This window comes from Nymphaea colorata, chromosome 7 (genome assembly GCF_008831285.2).
Source record: "Nymphaea colorata isolate Beijing-Zhang1983 chromosome 7, ASM883128v2, whole genome shotgun sequence".
Classification (NCBI taxonomy): domain Eukaryota; kingdom Viridiplantae; phylum Streptophyta; class Magnoliopsida; order Nymphaeales; family Nymphaeaceae; genus Nymphaea; species Nymphaea colorata.
In genome coordinates, this window is record NC_045144.1 from 7,918,830 (window position 1) to 7,937,514 (window position 18,685).

At 37.2% G+C, this 18,685-nt stretch overlaps 1 protein-coding gene and 1 pseudogene across 11 annotated transcripts in view; both read left to right on the forward strand.

The window, feature by feature from the left end:
• The first annotated feature begins 2,913 nt into the window (after positions 1-2,913).
• The window catches only part of LOC116257605 (cell division control protein 48 homolog B), a 36,813-nt gene continuing 21,041 nt past the window's right edge, over positions 2,914-18,685 (forward strand). For 2 of the 11 annotated variants that reach the window (XM_031634533.1, XM_050078672.1), the window contains exons 1-3: positions 8,776-9,255; positions 9,354-9,433; positions 12,954-13,047. In XM_031634533.1, the coding sequence (XP_031490393.1) occupies positions 9,253-9,255; positions 9,354-9,433; positions 12,954-13,047 (177 nt within the window). In that variant the 5' untranslated portion in view covers positions 8,776-9,252. Of the gene's footprint in view, positions 4,375-6,934; positions 7,038-7,196; positions 7,409-8,179; positions 8,305-8,391; positions 8,525-8,775; positions 9,434-10,352; positions 10,420-12,953; positions 13,048-16,116; positions 16,354-18,074; positions 18,215-18,685 lie in introns of those variants that run through there. The other 9 variants (XM_031634535.2, XM_031634541.2, XM_031634536.2 and 6 more) reach the window with 7 other exon arrangements.
• LOC116257608 (transcription initiation factor TFIID subunit 8-like) lies at positions 16,351-17,982 on the forward strand (annotated as a pseudogene).

Genomic DNA, 18,685 nt, shown 5'->3' on the forward strand with positions numbered 1-18,685 from the left:
GCTCATTAATCTAGAACGTGCAAATCTAAATCAAGTTCCCTAAAACAACCAAATCCAAAATGAACCATATCTGCAGGTAACATTATAAAACACAGAAAAGAAACCAAAAAGAAATGTCCAAAAAACAACAAAAAATTAACAGAAGCCACTCTTGGTTCCTCGTCCCTACCTATATGGATAAAACTTAAGATTACTAACTAGGCAGCCAAGAAGCACGTCTATTACAAAATACTCTCCTAAGCTGTTACACAAACCAAATAATTAACAAACACAGACACCTAACAAGTGCAGTTTGATAAATAATCGGATCGAAAAGTGTTTCACGTGGGAAATGAACGCACATGCTAGTAGCATATTCGTCAAGGGACCCGCTTCTGTCATAAGTCACCGGAGTGCTTTAACAACTCGTCTTGGCAATCAGGGAGTGGTGTTGTGCTACTTCACCAACACAAAGTAGGAGGATACTTGGACAAGATGTCGATACACTGTAGCAAGTACACGGTCAAGCATTCGCAAAGATACTGGAGACTATAATTCACAATCTCTTTCTTCAGAAACTGGAAGATTTATCGGCCGCTTTCCTCTAAAATAAGCGTGATTCCGGTATCGCATTCGTCTGTCGGATGAATCGGACTTAGAACTTGCATTTCCAATCAATGATCTGGGGAAGCGTGAAGTCCCGTTAGACTAGCACTATTGATGGTGACAATACTCGAGCTCAACACCAAGGAACTTGGGATGAAGAAAATGACAAGATTCGAACCCGACATCCGTTGGTTATAGCTATTTTGGAACTGCTGATATGATCTATACAATTGGTTGATACTTGATAGGAAAGCCAGAAGTCAGGCTCCGCGGAGCAGTTCCTGTGAGCCAGCGAGTTACAAACAAACCTAACCAGTCTATAAGATATAGACAAACTTCAGTCTGCCACATTATGAAGAAGATGATGAAGCAGGGGTAGGAATCGGGGTTAGGCTCACGTACCAAGTTTGACGATGCAACGAAGAGGTCTGCTAAGGCTCACAGGCGAAGGCGGTGCCTCGTCGGCCATGTCGATGAAATCAACACTTTGGTGGAAGAACGGAAACTCGAGAACTCTCTCCAGCAGCAAGAAACTGAGAAAGGCCTGAATATTTAGCCGCAGGATATAGTGTGATGTTTTAACACGTTTCTTGGATCAATTTTTCTTTAACGGCTTTCTTGGGGGCAATCTTCAAAACACAACGAACAGCCACCGATAAAAGCTTGGATCTTTAGTAAGAGTTTGCCCCTTACCGGCCACGTTCATTATAATGGCTAATTAATGTCTATCTTTTGGACACAATTAATGTCCGTGTTTTGAATAGATGCATTATACACTTACATAGTGTCTCTATTGTGATGTGCACGTAAGAATTTATTTGAAAACATTAACAAGTTGTCATTGTAACGCTAGGCTTTTGCTATTGTGATGTGCACGTAAGAGTTTATTTGAAAACATTAACAAGTTGTCATAGTAACGCTCGGCTTTTGGAGGACGATCGGGTCAGGATCCAGACCCGGACCCGAACTCCTCGTGCGACAGAGCCCGACACCGCCCTCTTCTCCCTCGTCTATCTCCTGGAGGTCTCCCGTGCCAGCGGAGGTGTTGGGCGGCGACGAGAATGACGGCGGTGGTGCTCAGGTGAGACTTTTGATTCCTCTCCGTCTCTTCCTTATTTAATAGAAAACTTGCCCATTGTTTCGCATTGCTTGACTCATCTCTTTTAAAATTGTTGTGTAGTCGCACCTCGATGCTTGATGTTTTTTTTTTTTTAAAATGTTTGAGGGCGTGACAGATATTGGTTTATGGATATACCAAAAAAGTATGAAAAACTCTTGGACCACAGTAACTTAGTGTTTAATGAATATGTTTCAATGTTTAAGGCTCACGACAAAGTAACTTTTACTTATTTTTTTATTACTCTTGAAGAATATTTCATTACCCAAGCATGCAAAACTGGAAATGAGGAAATATGGAGGAAAAATTAATTCAAAAAGGTTTCACATTGGGGGGCATTTAATTCACATGCAACATAGACAAAGTGATAGTGAGCAATATATCTCGTAGTCTCAAAAAATACGTTTTCTGTTTTTGGAAAAAAATGTGTTACAAGCACAAAAAATAAGTCAGCCAACTAAAATGGTTAGCCGAATAAAACGGTAAAAAACACTGCTGTTTTTTTAAATGCCAAAAAAAAAAAGACCAATTTAAAGGACGTTTTTTGCAATTTTTCCCCATCTCCCCCTTTCACATTTTAGGTATTTTTTTTTCACATTTTTTGGTGCCAAACGATTTGTCTCCATTTATTTATTTTTGTTGCATATCTACTTATTTTTTATGTTGTTGTATTGGTTTCTTATTTATTTTATTTTTTTTAAATTTTTAAGATTTTTTTTCTCCATTTTTTTCCAACTCGCTGTATTATTATGCCGAAGAAATACTTCACCGTTTAAAATGCAAAAAACATATTTGTGATTATGGACTCTACACCTACCGTAAACTTATATTCTTTACTGCCAATTCCCTTCGATGGTTTTGTGCTACCACTACACAAAGAGCTTAAATAGAAACTAACAAATATTTTACCCGATTTGCTTAAATCTAGAGTAATCTTTTCTGATGTGGAGTTGCAGTGTTGCACATTTGCCACGAAATCTTTTAGTTCATAATTGTCAAATTTTTAAAAATAAAATCCGGCCACTTCATGTAAAAAATAATTAACAATAATTTGTAATGATTGTATTTTTAAGAATATATGTAACATATCTTATATAATAGTATGTTGTATGATATGGTCCCATAGTACCATATCGTATACTTTTATAAACTACTAATATACCAGTATGGTATTGCATGCTGATCATTGTAATACTACTAGGTGAGTTAACCAACATGCAATGGGATCCTTCCCGTTCACCTCGGTTACCAGGACGATCTCCGGTCCTAATACAGTAGAAACTTGGGCGCTAAACAGATGTCTTCAATGTTGCAGAGAGCTCCAAGGCAATTTTGTAGTGCAATCTAACAAAAGAAAATAGAAAAGGTGGATCAATTGGTCGAAATCATCCAGACCAACGAATTTTGGGTCGTTTCAAGAAGTTTCGGAACAGTTATTCAGGATTCACGTCGATGACACTTTGCCTGCGAGCGAGGCCTGTGCTCTATTGTTCATGTCCAGTGAAGAAAGGGGCTACCAAGAATGGCTTCATCAGCCATCTTCTTGGGACCCCATTTCCATCGTTGGTCTCTAATGTCTGCATCTCTGTGTGAGGATTTTGCTTTTGGCTGTAAATATCCAATTTTTTGTCAATAAAATTGAGGGCTCGCCCCTCCGCATGAGTTTTCCGGGAAGGAGCACAAAAGAATAACAGCGAAGCTGGAAGGAAATGGGCAAAAGTTTTATTAATAAACAGAAAAAATACTGCTTAGAACAGTTCTATTACAAATGGGATTTCTCCCTTGTTTATGGACAAAACAACATAATAAAGAAGTAGCCATTAGATAGATCCAACAGCTCTAGAAGAAGCCGTTGGAGCTAGTCAACAAACTAGCGCCAATCTGGTCAAACTGCAAAAGTGTCCAGATATGAAAATAAATACAAAAATAAAATAGAGAAAAACACTAAAAATTACAGACTTTGCTTAAAGATAATTCCTTAGAGTTGGGCATTGATGTAGGCTGAAGGAAGAATGACCCTTTCTCATGATGTCCATTTAATGTATAGCAATAGAATAGAATATTGTGGAGACTAAGTTGTTTTAAAGATTAAGGTAAATTCATGGTATATTAGTTATAATGTTTCAATAATACTCAATTTTTAAGATATATTCATTACACATTCACGTAAAGCTCTTGCCGTAAAACAGTATTTAAGGGCATATTTGGCAACAGTAACAAATTGTTATGTTTTATAAATATATATTGAAATAAATTTATGAAACATTGTAACATAATTTATGAATATGACTCAAATGCTTTAGAAGATTTACAATATCACTAATATCACTGCTTCTCTTCTCATGTTGTTTTCCAAGCATGCAAATGATGAAAGGAAAAATATTTTTGAAAAAAAAGAAGATCCCATTGGTTAGGTGGGGTCCGCAGGAAAATGGAGGAGAAACGGCCAAACGACCAAACGTGCAGGCTTAAAATGAGCAAAAACCGTGCATTTTGCATTTTGGTTTCAACGAAGAGCAGGTCGGTGGGGGTTTTAAATTTCCGACTGGGTTTTGCCGGAAGCCTAGGATGTGCGGGATCGCTCTTATCATTTCCGGCGTCCAGATAGACTCGTCGTGCCTGCAGGAGTGCAGGGTGCAGATGAAGAACTGCCGGCGTCACGGGGCGGAAAGGTTCCAATTCTTTGGCTTTTGTTGGATGATCTTCATGTGGATTTCATCCCGTTCTTTTCTTTTTTATTTTATACTGGAGGTTAGTTATTGATTCGTATTTAGCAGTTTGCTGGGTGACGAGTGGCGGTCTATTGTTGGGAATTTGTTTTTCGACTGTTTCTTGGTTTCTTGTTTGTTTGGTGTATATCAGAGTTGTGATGGTTCTGATTGCGATACTTTAGTGCACCAATGATGATACGGTTCGTTGATGACTGTCCGGGGATCAGGGATGTACAATTTGGAGAGGCGAAAACATTAACATTTTCGTACCTTTTTCGTTCTCAGTTTTCATCGAGATGTGCATTATATCTAACTCATTATTATTGGAGCAGAAAGAACTACATGCCGGTTCAATTTCAACGACCAAGTGCAAGGGTCTCGTATGGAAGGCAAGGTTTTCTGAAAGAGAAAATGTGCTTGCACTGTTACTTGAAGATTGTAAAAGCACCATGTGCTATCAGAACTAGACAGTAGAGAACTGCATGGCCGGCAATCTTTGAAATGGGTAACAGCGAGGGCCGCAAGGCCAGTAGTCGGTTCCTGCCTCGGGCGATTAGACTTCACGCCTCGCATATTTTTTCTATTTTATTTGTAAAAAATTAGACGATACACATGTAAATTTGTAATTTTCAAGGCTGAGAAATAACATATTGTTTTCTTACATACAAAATTGTAATCTATAATAATTATTGATGAAATAATTTACATGTTCTTTATTTATATCATAATTTACATGTTCTTTATTTATATATATTTATATCATAACCAGAGACATTGTTCTCGCAATTTTCTCAGCAAAATTTTCTTTCCGAGCTCTTGCCAAAATTTGGATGTTAGTGGGAAAATGAAAGGGAAAAAATCTTAGAAGTTTTAAATGAAAAAATATGAAGAACGAACAAAATAAACATGATAATAAGTTTCCTATTAGCTATTATAAAGAAATAGAAAAACTTTCTGAAAACATGAAAATTAACGAAAAAAATTCACATGCTCAAATATATGAGAGGAGGCTTTTGTGAAAGTCTCAGAAAAATATTGGAAATATCTCAGGATAATATCATGATAATATCTTGACATTTTTTGTTTTTGGTGTATTTTGAAAATATTGGAACACTTTTGCTGATACTATAAGCTGGCTTCAAAACAGTGATGCTATAGGGATATGGTTTATATGTATATGTGTGTGTATATGTGTTTCATGACTTCTAACATTCCTAAATACTTTTGTCAAGTATCTCCCTTCTCATTGAATGATGAAATAGTAATCACTTTTTTCATTGAATGCTCGAATGCTAAGTCATATAATTTGTGCACATATTTTAATGGAGTCAAAATTGCCGATAGCGCATACTTTCCCAAATGACTGTCGGAAGCAGGACATGACTACTTGACAAGGAAGTATTCGCACGTCCATACATATCCGCAGATTCATTCTTCTTATTCTTTATATTTTGTATTGGTGGTTTGCATTATCATTTCCAAATGTTTTTACTCCTTGTTTGTATCCTGCCCCACTAGGTCTTCACTGCTTAGATCCATAAGGGGATTAAATGGCGCTTAGTAAGATGATGAGCCTCTTTGTCTTCTTCTTACTCTTCTACGACTGCAAGGAAGAAAAAGGGTTGGGGGGGTGGTGTTGTGGAGGGAACATGGGTATGCACATGTGTTAGTCTATGATACCTAGATTTTCTTCTCTTGACCACGGAGCTTTATCCCGTCTTATTGCTTCATTAAATGTTCAGAAATTCTTTGGTTCGGAAACTCGTTGGGCTTTGGTTCTCATTTGCTAAAATTACTTGTTGAAACTAAAATTTTAAGGAAACACCTCCATAAATTGTGTACTCGCTCCAAAATTATTCAATTTCTGTGGTAAGTTTATTATGGTCTTTGGGAAAAACAAGTTATGTTCATCTTTTTGTTCTCGTATTCATGAATTCCAACTGTAGGAGGAATTGATAGCATATCAATAGATATTTATTTGAGTTTCTCTTATTCTTTTTCCCTTTAATGGTTGGTGATTGATAGCTATTCATTACCTTGATAGTTCACTGATTCACTGTACAAGTAATCATTGTAGGCAGTGGTTTGTACGCTGTAATACCACTTTTTGACACTTATCATGTTGTTAGCGCCGACACTACAATGTTCTACTCAACCAAGTAAGACAGGAGCCCAGCTCCCAGTGAACTCGTGTAGTTCTCTGTAATCTATATCATTAGAGTTAATCCCCTTGCAATATATATGCCATGTTGAAACTTAAAAGTAAGAGGTGGGTTTATTACATAGACTGAAGACTAGTCCACTCAACCAGGCTGTGTATATGATATATCGACTCTTCACCTCTTAGACAGAAAAATGAGAAAAGAAAAATGGATCCTCAGTATTAGATCCGACACCTCACACACATCTGTTGATAAAAGGCATCTTCTTTGCATATAGTTTATAGCATATTCTATTTTGCTGTATGGCTTATTAACCAGTCAATGGGTATTGAAGTTGATTTGACATGTCCTTCATGTAGGGACTAGGATGTTCATGGACTATGGAGATGCTATTGGCAGCACTTCAGAGACGGGGCCCTGATGTCGTGGGAAGCAAGAAAGTTCAACTTGAGCTATGTGGAGGTAATTGCAAGTTACTTGATTTTACTCTGTTTAGCATTCTTGATGAGAAGGAAGAAAGTCAATAAAATGGAGAATCATGTCCCGGTGGCAAAATCAAGTGAGATTTTGGATATTAGGCTCGTTTAGATAAGACAAGGCTTTTGTTTTATCCTGCTGCAGATGATGCATATGTTAAAGAAGGAGCCAGCAAGGAAATTGCAACGCTACTCTCCATTGGCATAAGCAGATTAGATTGTGGATATAATATTGGTGTAACTCACGCATTGCCTTCTGCAAAAATGCATTTTATGGTGCTACATTGCAACTTAGGGATACCAATCCAGTGCATCAACCACTGACAAATGATTTTGGAAATATCCTTGTTTACAATGGTATTTAACTGCTAACTCTGCTACACCATTTGGTATGAAGATGCACTTTATAATGATATTTCAACTGCTAATTCTGCTATTCCTCCGAGCATGAACATGCACTTGCTCCATTGTTCATGTTGCCTTACTCATAGAGCCTATATGCCTGCAGTTGTTATCATATTTTTGGAATTGGTTCAGTTTGAGAATTATTTTGGATTCCCAAATCTTTGTTATGTTGGAGAAAATGTAAGATGGGGACAGCTTGCTAACCAACCGTTATTCCTGGATCAAGGGGGACACTGCAGTGGATTGAAGTGGGACTACGTAACTTGATCATGCACTTTGCAGTCCATGCAATAACCTTCTTTCTTTAAACTTAATTTATGTGGAATCCTTCTCTCTCTCTGTCTGAAATGAGGATGCGGTACATGTATCCTGACAGTTTACTTTTCATGATACTGTTCATGTTTGTAGAGATGAATTTTTGAGGATACCTTGTAAAGGATCCTGAATTTTTTGGAGCATGAGATGAATTTTTGAGGATACCTTGTAAAGGATACTGAATTTTTTGGAGCATGGAAATATCAACTTATCTTGAGATTCTTATTGGTAATTTTGCCTGTTTCTTGTCTCCTGCATATTGCTTTCTTTTTTATTTTGCTGTACATGTTCCTTAGGTGCCATGATATCTCTTCTATATTCCCATGTTTTTAGGTGAAATATTTGGTGGAACTGATGTTAGAGGTAGGGAGAACGATTCTGAATCCTAATAATGTTTTTGCACTGCAGAGATGCTGTTCATGTTCTTGCCATGTAAGTCATAGGGTCTGTTGTTGTAATGACAAAGAAGGCCATACATTGTTCCACAGATATTGTCGACAATCAGAGGACCATGGGCTTTAGCACATTGGCAGGTAATCATTGCTGGAACAAACTCGCTTGTGAATCTAAAAATCTTTAAGGGATTTCATATCTGAATAGCTGCTTGTAATGCTGTGCAGGTGGAATCAAGAACGTTGTAGTATGGTCAGGATGTATTTGGTTGGCAAAGTCTTCTCATTCATTGGCCCAATACAGAGGACTCGCGATTTATGCTCTCTTCTGTTGCACCACCACTAGTTCTACAATTTAATGGTAGGTATCAGACAATCTATAGAAGAACATGAAGAAAGACTATTTACTCTCCTCAGGTTCATATAGGAGAAGAAGCAAGTGCAGTGCAGTGGTCACACACTTTTTTGTGGATTACCTATAACTTTGCTGGCATAAATGGTTAACAGTTGAAAATGAAATTCAAGTAGTTAGGACTTTACTTACAACTGTACTCATTCATGTCACAATTGCAAACGACAGATCAAATTGATCAAAGTAGTACTGAGTTTCAGGATTGCAATGTACCACTTGGCGATGTCAAGGTTCATTCCATCCCAGGACAAAATCTATTAGATGCTTCTAGTTACTGGTAAGAGCTCTCTTGTAGTAATATACAGTGTCCATTTTGATGTTCATAATAATAGCCAGTGTGATAAGCAAGGCATGGTGGGTACAGTTGCTAAACATGATTGGACTGATACCCTGATAAAGAGGTTGATTGCATGGAATAGATCCTTTGTGGAACCAATGAATGATAATCTTTGTCATCAGTGTTATCCAATGCAGAGAGGGTGTAACATCTCAAGCTTAATGCTTGAGGAGAAACCACCTTCAAATGTCGCTTGCGTTAATGATCCCATACTGACGCGGTTGAACTGCCACCATAATGTTTACTTGTGGTAGCGAATTGCATGGCGAAGCAGATTGCTGTAATAAGTTTGATTCTGATATCGACTGCATAGACCAACCAAAAGCAGTTTCACTTCATAATGGTGTGCTTCTTTTCCTATCTTCCAGTTCATTTTTCCTATTTGAGGAAAAAATACCAGAAATGCTTGTTTTGCTCCTGATGCTTCTCTTGCACTTGCAGTTTCGTTGTCAGCAAAATATTTGCTTAATGCACTCAAAGAATCTGTATCAAGACGTACTTCTAAAGATTACATATATCAGGTTCAAAATCAAATCACTTTCCTTCGTTTAGATGTTGGGTTCTGTATTTTGTTGCATGAAATTAAGATGATTTGAAGGGTTATTTGGTTATCAAACTGCTGGTTGATTTCTTGTCATTACTTCACTCCAGTTGCATTATCAGTATCCTGTGCTTAACCTTTCTATTGGACTATCAGAAGTAGTCCTTTTTAGTGTTTATGTGGTTCCTCAGTTTGTTTCTGTTCTCTAGTATGTCAGTAATTTTATTACCGGCATGCACAGTTGTGCAACTTAATTGACTTATGTGGCTAGATATATAATTAACAGGAAACTATCTCAATACTAGTGAATATGTCCATATCTAGCGGCTAGCCCAGACAAAGGGAATAGGATACTGAAAGCATGAATGCTATGATCAGTTGGTTTTTTTCATATAAATAAGTTCCCAAAATTAGGGAGATTAATTTTTATAAAATATTTTCATAAAAATATTTACCAATGTCTAAAATGCTACGGTATCCTCATTTGCATAGATCAGGATGTTGGTGATGCTTAAAAAGGCTTTCACTTTTCTAAGGACTATAGCTTGGGTTTCAGAAGTCAAATGTGATGGGAGGTGGATGCTTTATCAGTCTTTCCTTTTCTTATGTCAAGTCATGTTACACCTTCATGCTTCAAAGTGAAGTGCTTCAGAGCAAGCAATTTACTGTAAAAATTTTGTGCATCAATATCTGATTTGTTTTAGTGATTTATGGGATTTTTCATTCATCTTTTGAATCAATATGCAAAAAAGTGCTGTTGACCACATTGACTTCAAAATATAGTGCTATCTAGAAATAAAAAATTTGATTTATTCTAGTTTACAATTATTGGATCAAACGAATACTGGACTCGAATTTTAAGTTTTCATTTGTTAGCAATATTGGTTTTTATTTTGCAGTTTGTGCAAGTGAGAATGGTGTTCTTGGAAACAAAAAACGTCCTTCAAGGCTCTGCTCCTTCTTAAGGTGACACACATGCTTTTAAACAAGAAGCACATGCTTCATAGCTGAAAAATTTTTAAAGAAGTCATAGAACGATATTCTGTCATAATGAATATAAACATAATATTTAGCCGAATATTGATATTGTATCATAATCAATAAAAAAGTCAGACACCAAAATAATTACCGCACAAATTAAATGGTAGGAAAAAAATCTTAAATCCTTTCTCTTAGTCATGTTAATCATATGATAAACAGATAGAAGGACAAAATTCTTCATCTATTAGTGTAAAGTGTAAACAATTATCAACTGCATAAACCTAGAAATATATAAGAGGAAACCAGTTTGGTGTTAATAAGTATTTCTGTAAACAGATAACATGGATGTTCATGCTCGGAAGATGCACATATGGAAGGCATAATTGTGTCACCTATTGACTGAAGGTGTCGTGAAAGCATGATCTGGATTCTTTTCTTGAATGAGTAAAAAATGTGAAGTTTGCTTTATATGACTGCTCCAGCACACATTGATTTGAATTTGAAGCATAGAGGTGTAAAAATCCGGCCAAAATGATTCAAGAAGCCACGACAAAAGGCTTGTTCACAATTACAACAAGCGAGGCTCAAAGACCTCCCAAATGGACAAAGGCACACAAATAAAAATAAATAGAGCTTATTAATAGGGGCATTTGTCTGGCTTGGTTGAGGATCATGCCATTGTGTGTGTGTTGTGTGCCTAATTATATAGAATCTATGAAATAACCAAACGAATCTCATCTATGAGAAAAAAAGACATAAGGTTGAAACATACATTTCAAGTTTGCTGAAAATATCATTTTTTAACTTGCAAAGCTTTGAGATAACACTATGATATTATGTATTTTTCACCTTGTGATGGTATTTTTATTATACTGTATCATTGGTTGGCATTATCAGCAGCTTTAGAAAACCAATAGAAAAATATTTGAATTTGATCTCTAGGTAGGGGTGCACATTGAGTCGAATAGCTCGGACTCAATTTGGTAAAGCTCTTCTTAAACCTGAGTTTGATCCTACACCTTCAACAAACAAGTCAAGTTCAAGTTTTTCATAGGAACTAGTTTAGTTAATTGAGTCGAGCTCGAGTTCATTGAAGTCGACTCGATAAAGCTCGACTCGGCTCATGACACCCTCAGATGTTTCAAATGTTGGCATGCACTGACATCGTTTCCTTGGGACCTAGACTTCCCTGTTAGAGGTGTAAAGAGAGAGATTCAAGAGGCAAGAAAGGAATATTTTTTGGTAAAGGACTTGCAACAATGACTATCATTAATTACTCTCTCTCTCTCTCTCTCTAGCTTTCTCTTTCTCTCTCTCTGCCATTATTCTACTTATCCCTCTTGGGTGGTTCAGTATTGAATTTAGCGGCTGAATCTTGCTAATGACAAGCAAGCCTACCGAGTCGAGCTCCAAAAATTATTACTGAGTCGAGCTCCAAAAATTATTATCGAATTGATCTTGAGCCCAATTTATTGAGCTCAACTCAAACTCGAGCTGAGCTCAAGCTGAGTATTTTAGGTGCCGAACTGAGCTTGAGCTCAACCCGACTCATGTTCAGGGCTATATCCAGGTCATTCATAAATCATCACAAAGATCATGCCTTTTAGATCTGGATGTGATTTCATTAGAAACATTCAGTTTATTAATTTTCAAACCATTTTCGAGCCACTGCAGAATCTTATGTGCACTGTAAATGAAAAGTTTAAAAAATTTTACATGAATCTAATGGTTGAGCCGGCTATCAGCCTGATGATTCTGTTTTGATGAAACAACCGGCCTTTCATTGCTTCCATGTTGCGTCAATTTGCATGAACTTGAACATGCTTTCAATACATCATGAGTTCATGACACTCCTTGACTCATTCAACCTCTGTTTGACATGGTTGACGCTGCGTCCTTGACTTTGTTGTTCTTTAATAATGACTTCCATTTTGTTCAACTCTATTTTTTATAAGTGATCAAAGTTGGGATGAAGCTGTAGGAAAAATTGGTCTCAAAATGCCTCATTTATCCGTGTCTGAATTTTGCTAACACAGAGGTGCATTTTGTGCACAAGTTACTTTGTCAATGTCCATAAGTTTTGCTTTATTTATTTGATTGTGTGCCCTTAATCCTCATCCATGTGGCATAGGTATAACGTTCATTTTGTCATCCTTAAATGCTTGGCATATATTTCTTTGGAGTTGCTGCATCAAAAAAAGCTTAGTAGCTACTAAGCATTCATTCACAATTTTTTATCCTAACATGACCTTGTATGAATGTCCTACTTTTGACCATAAAATTGTTAATTTTGTTCTTCACAAGTTTCACTTAAAGGCCTTCATTCTTAAATTTTCTGGACTAATTTCTGATTTTATATGGAAAGCTTCTCTTTCCTTATGGGTGGTCCCTTAGATTTCATAGTACCTGCAAACTTTTAGCCTCTTTTAAAGTTATTAACGTTAATGAATTTTGTAATACCTACATTCTCTCCTGTATATACCGAGGCTTTAATTTAAGATAATTTTTGGTTAATGCAGATGGCGCTTTGTGGAAATTGATGCTGATCTGTCAAAGCTGGATTCAGAGTCAAAGCATGTTATGTCACTGATTAGTCCAGCAAATACATACATGGTTAGTAGCTTCTGTTATGGAACCCAACTTGAATTCTAATAAGATTATGATCTTATGTCCAAACATTCTGGTTTTTTAGGGTAAATCTCATGATGTGATAGGAATTATGTTGTGACTTATTTTGAGATTGTTTGTATGCTATTAGAGTGAATAACGTTTCCTAGTTGATGAAAAACATGGATCCACATGAAACAAAGAAGGAAAATAAGCAATATGGGGTCTTCTCAAGTGGGCACTAGGATTGGAGGTTTAATGTTGTATTGGCAATATGAGGTCTTTTCAAGTGGTAGCAAATATGGAGATTTAATGTTGTAGTGATGTGAAGGAATAATACTAATAATGAGAACTAAGCTGAGATAATAATTGTGGAAGCAAACAGATGCACACAAAAAGGAAATAAAATAATTTGTTGCTATTACGAAGTCATATCTGAAGTCAATTAGAAGCGTCTGAAATGCATAATAGCAATTCAATCTCAATGTCACACACTCAGACAGTCCAAATGGCAAGAGTAGTGGATATTTATTCATCATTATTTGGATCATCACTGTTACGATACTATGATTGAACTGATCTTCCAGCTCTTCAATAAAACATGCATATCTACGCGAGGGTTATCCTTATCCACTATAGAGCGCTAATGATGATTTTTTCCTCTTCTCTTCAAATTTATTTAGCAAGAAAAAGCTACTTCAAATTCTCATGCAGGATGAAGGATTGAAAAATGTTTACCTTGCATATAAATAAAAGAAATGATACATTCCTTTGTGGTGAGGATGAGAAATGGCTACACGAAATGGCTACACGTCCTTATCAAATATTTGCTTTTGTCACTAAAAGTAAAAAAAAGATAGTGCAAACTGCGAAGGCAGATTGGTAAATTGTGGCTAAACTTGCCCCTTTTTCTTTTTGGAACTTGACCACCAAACCATGTGGGGTCAACACCATGGGAAAGCTCTTGCAGTTTAAAATGCAAGAAAGACATTTGTGATTACTGTAAGTTGATATTTTTTACAGTCAATCTGCTTCGATGGCTTTGTGTTTACCACTACCCAGAGGGCTTAAATAGAAACTAATAAAAATTTACCGCATTGTTTGAATCTCCTAATCTCTTCTGATGTGGAGTTGCACAGTTGCCAGCAAATCTTTTAGTTCATAATTGCCAAACTTTTAGACAGAAAATCAGGCTACTTCATGTAAAAAATAAGTAATAATAATTTGTAATGGTTGTATTTTTAAGAATATATGTACATAGTTTATATAATAGTATGACGTATGATATAGCAATGTAGTATCATATAGTATACTTTTGTAAACTACTTATAAAGCAGTACGGTGTTACATGCTGATCATTGTAATACGACTATGTTCGTTAACCAAGATGGGTATTTACATCATCTCCCTTGCGTTTTGTTTGCATTTCAGTGTTAACTCTGTTGCATTTTGTTTGCATTTGACAATTAACTCACTTGCATTTTGCACATTATGCATAATTGTATAATTGGCGATTTTTATGGAAATCGCGCTTGCAGTTAGCATACTGCATATATGTGTAAACCATACAAATGCTACAACAAAACTGAAGCAAATGATAATATTATAAAGAACTAACGTTCCCATGAATCAATGTTACAAAGAGTTGAAACAAAATATCAAATCTAACAAATAAATGGTACAAAGAACTAATGCTACAAAATAAATGTTGCAAACAATTCAAAACAAAGAACTAATGTTACAACATAATTGTGAACAAAAAATTGAAACAATGTATTAATAATTATTTCAACAAATTTTCTACTTGCATATATTTTTCAGTGAATATGACAACAATTTGTTTATATTGTGATATGTACATTAAATATTAGAACGTATTTGAAAAAACGTTTGTCTTATATGAAAATGAAAAAAACACCTTAGATCTTTTATATAGCTTTCAGTACCAGCTCGGGCTTATGAATCGGCCAGACTGGCCTCGATGACCGGTCTTAATTTTGGCCCACGGTCCTAGTTTTGCCCTATTCTCACTTCACGTTTCACGGGTTAGCTCTCTCCTCCTACTTTGTGTTTTCCCAAGTCACCTGGACATCGTGGATGATTGGAGACTGTATCATCTCTTTCTTCCTCCTTTTCTCTCTGGTATTAACTTGGTATTACAGCCCCCTTTGGTCTCTGTTGATGCATCTTTTTCTGGTCGGTGGTCGGTATGCTGACTGGCTCACCACCCACCACCGACTCCAAGGTCTTTCTTTTTTTTTTTCGTTATAATTTTGCTTTGAATGTTTTGTGAATGTGATGAATGAAATCGAGTAAGGGCTATCTGACAACTAGTCACTGTTTTGAACCATCGCAGTATCAACTCTTTGTGTGCAAAAGAGGGGGCCACCGACGCATAAGTTGAAGCGCAACGAGGGCAAATCCTTTAGACACCAAAGCAGCTTATGTATCATGGGGGATGAGGGATTGGGTGGGGGACAACACCTCTACACATCAAAGTAGTATAACATGGAGATGAGAGGTTGATTCATATTCTCCAAATAAAAGTTATTCACGAAGTTAATTGGATCTGAATTTCATACTGTCTTTTCTCCATCTGATTAACCCTACCGTGCCCAAACGTGCCCAAATCTCGCATGGCACCACATGGCAAGGTCAAAGACAGTAGTAGGCGGTGTTCAAATTTTATATGCGTCATCTCTTGCTCTTACCGACATATTATGATGTAACCGTTTAATGGATTTTCCAAGTAAAATTAAATACTTTTAAATTTGTTTGATATTCTTAGTTTGATGTATCAGAGATTCTTATTCGGATTCCATAATAAAACTATGCCACGTAAAACATATAAATTTAAGAGGTTATATTTTGGATTTAGAATTTGTATTGGATTTTAGGGTTGGTACGGATTTGTATTTGAACTTGAATAGCAATTGGATCCTATTTGTTTTCGCCGGATCCGGCAAATTTTTGTATCCGTAACGGGTGGCGGCGGTAAACAGCGTCGGATCCAGGTGCGTTTTTGTTCATATGCCTTTTCTGTAGATTTAGGTCCATAGCTAAACGTGGAACTGAACTCCTAAGTTGGTCCGGATCAGAAAGCTTTACCACCGCCCTCTCTAAATACCCTTCACCTTCTCTACAAATACCGCTCGTGACGTAAGCCGGTTCGACCGTCGCCTGCGTCCCTTTTGTCCTTGTGAAGGGTTTTGATAGGGGTTTAGGCGACCAGCCAAATCTCCCCATAGTTTTCGCGCGCTCGTTTCTAAAGACCCACGGTTCCTCCCGTTCTGGATTCAGGATTCTTTGACGGTAAGCGTTCAAATTTTCCCGTGGCGTTCAAGTTTCTCTGTGGTTGTCCATTCTCTTGATCGTCGATTATGCCCTCCAATTTGCTATAGTAGTCTAGGATTTCTCGGTTTTCGATGGGAACATTAGGTTGTCCTCTGTGCAGGATGATTTCTTCTTTTTTGCTTTTGAATATTTTTCGGAGGGAAGCCCTAAGAAATCTTGGGGAATTTGTGGGTACTTTTCTTCTGATTGATCCATAGTCTCTGGTCCCGCATTGTTTGTAGATCAGTTTTGTTGAGGACTTTAATTATTGGCCATGATTGCTTCACTTGTTCCAATTCTTGAGAACGGAGATCTTTTGGATGAAGTTGAGGGGGCGGATGGGACATTCGTAAGGAAAATGGGGTTTCTGCGTTGGAAGCTCAGAGGAGGCATTTGAAAGTGGCCCTCAAGTTAGATTTTGAATATGACTGTTGGCGGCGGGGAGAGTCGAAGAGTTAGATGCCTAGGCGACAGCGCCTGTGGCAGTGGTCGAGGAGACTTTGCCCGAGCTGTTGCTCTGATTAATGTGGCCCAGATATGTGAAAGTGTGGGCTATCAGGCATTTAGGCAATCAGCACTTGTGTCGCTAGCAGATATTTCGATTGGGTACATTCGAGATCTTGGAAGATCTGCTTGCTTTCACGCCAATTCATCTGGAAGGACCGAGTCCAACGTGAATGATGTCATTCGGGCTCTTAAAGAGCTCATTGTTCTGTTGGGTTTTCTGACGTGTCTGAAAGCAGCCGCTGCAGCCTCTCAGGATCTGGTCTCATTAAAGAAATCATGCAGTACGCAAGCTTGGTGGAGGAGGTACCATTTGTTCTTGATGTACCACGTTTTCCGATTATCAGGGACTGTAGATTGGCCCCAAATTTCTTGAGAATTGGTGAGGCTTTCCTTGGTGCACATATTCCATCTTGGTTGCCTGCTTTTCCTGATTCTCACACTTATAGGAGTACGCCTGTTTGGAATGAGAGGGCAACAGAACCATGGACAGATAAAATTGAGCAGTCAAGGCAACGGAGGAAGGCAGAGAGGTCACTGGTGAATTTACAGCAGAGATTGATGTGTAACGGGACCACAATAACAGCGTTTAATTTGGTGGATGGGGATTTTGGGGTTAGAGGAAAACATAAAGAGGAGAAGCGGATTGAAAACAAAGCATTCAGCTTGGTAGATGGGGATTTTGGGATTAAAGGAAAACTCAAAGATGTGAAGCAGATTGAAAATCCTTTTCTGGCACCACCTCTTTCATTTGGAGAGGAGGAGGTGTCTCACGTTACTCTTCTCCCCAGACTTTCTTACCATTGTAATGTTGATGGCCAACCTAGTCTTCCCTCAGTGATTGAGACATTCTGCCCAGTTATTGAAACAACGAAAAATGGACGTGGGATGTCAAGTGGTAATGGTGGTCCAACAAATGAACAAGTTCTTCCCAGTGATCGACCAGCTGCAAATTTTAAACTGGTGTCCCCAAAAAATGTGTCCGGCTCCTCTATGGGAATGAATGTTAAGAATTTGCAGAATTCTGGCAAGAACCCCCATTGGTTCCCAAGGGATGAGGACAAGGATGACAAGAAAAGAAGAGCATAACAAATACTTAAGGAAGCAATAGAAAATCCACAAGAACTTGCTCAGTTGTAATGATTTTTGTTGTTCGAGTTTGGCCATTTTCTTTGTAGAGTATGGTACTAAATGAGCTCACTTGATATGTGGTAATTGCTTGGTCACCTTATAACCAGAGGAAATTGTGGTTTACACGGGAAGTACGTTGTTGTTGAAAATCTGTGACATTGTTGCTCAAGATTATTCTATTTCACATTGGCAGGTTCAGTGTAAGGTACAAGTATCTCTATTCTTGCTGAAATGAGATATTTTGCACAATCTATTCTTTAGAAAAGACTTCATTTCTCTTAATTTGGCTCTCCAAGAGTTGTGGATTTCTTTCCTTTCCTATTCTTGCAATTTTCTCTTCATGTGGACAAGGAGAGAAGGTTCCATTTAAACCTTCTCTTTGTTGGGTTTGTTCATACACGGGAAATGTGAAGTTTTAGTTTTTTTTTTTTTTTTAAGCTGTCGTTATTATTTAGGGGGAAAACAAAGACATTATTATTTTTTTATTTGGAACATGGAATTTGATATGTTGCAAGACAAATGATAGTGGATGTAGTACTGACTTCTTCTTGAACTAATCTGTGATCAAACGTGATTGCTAGACATGTCTGCTCAATCGAAAAAACTGCTGTGGGGATCTTATTTAATTTCAAGTTGATACCACAATCTGTAGATTAGTTTATCAATTTTTGTTTGC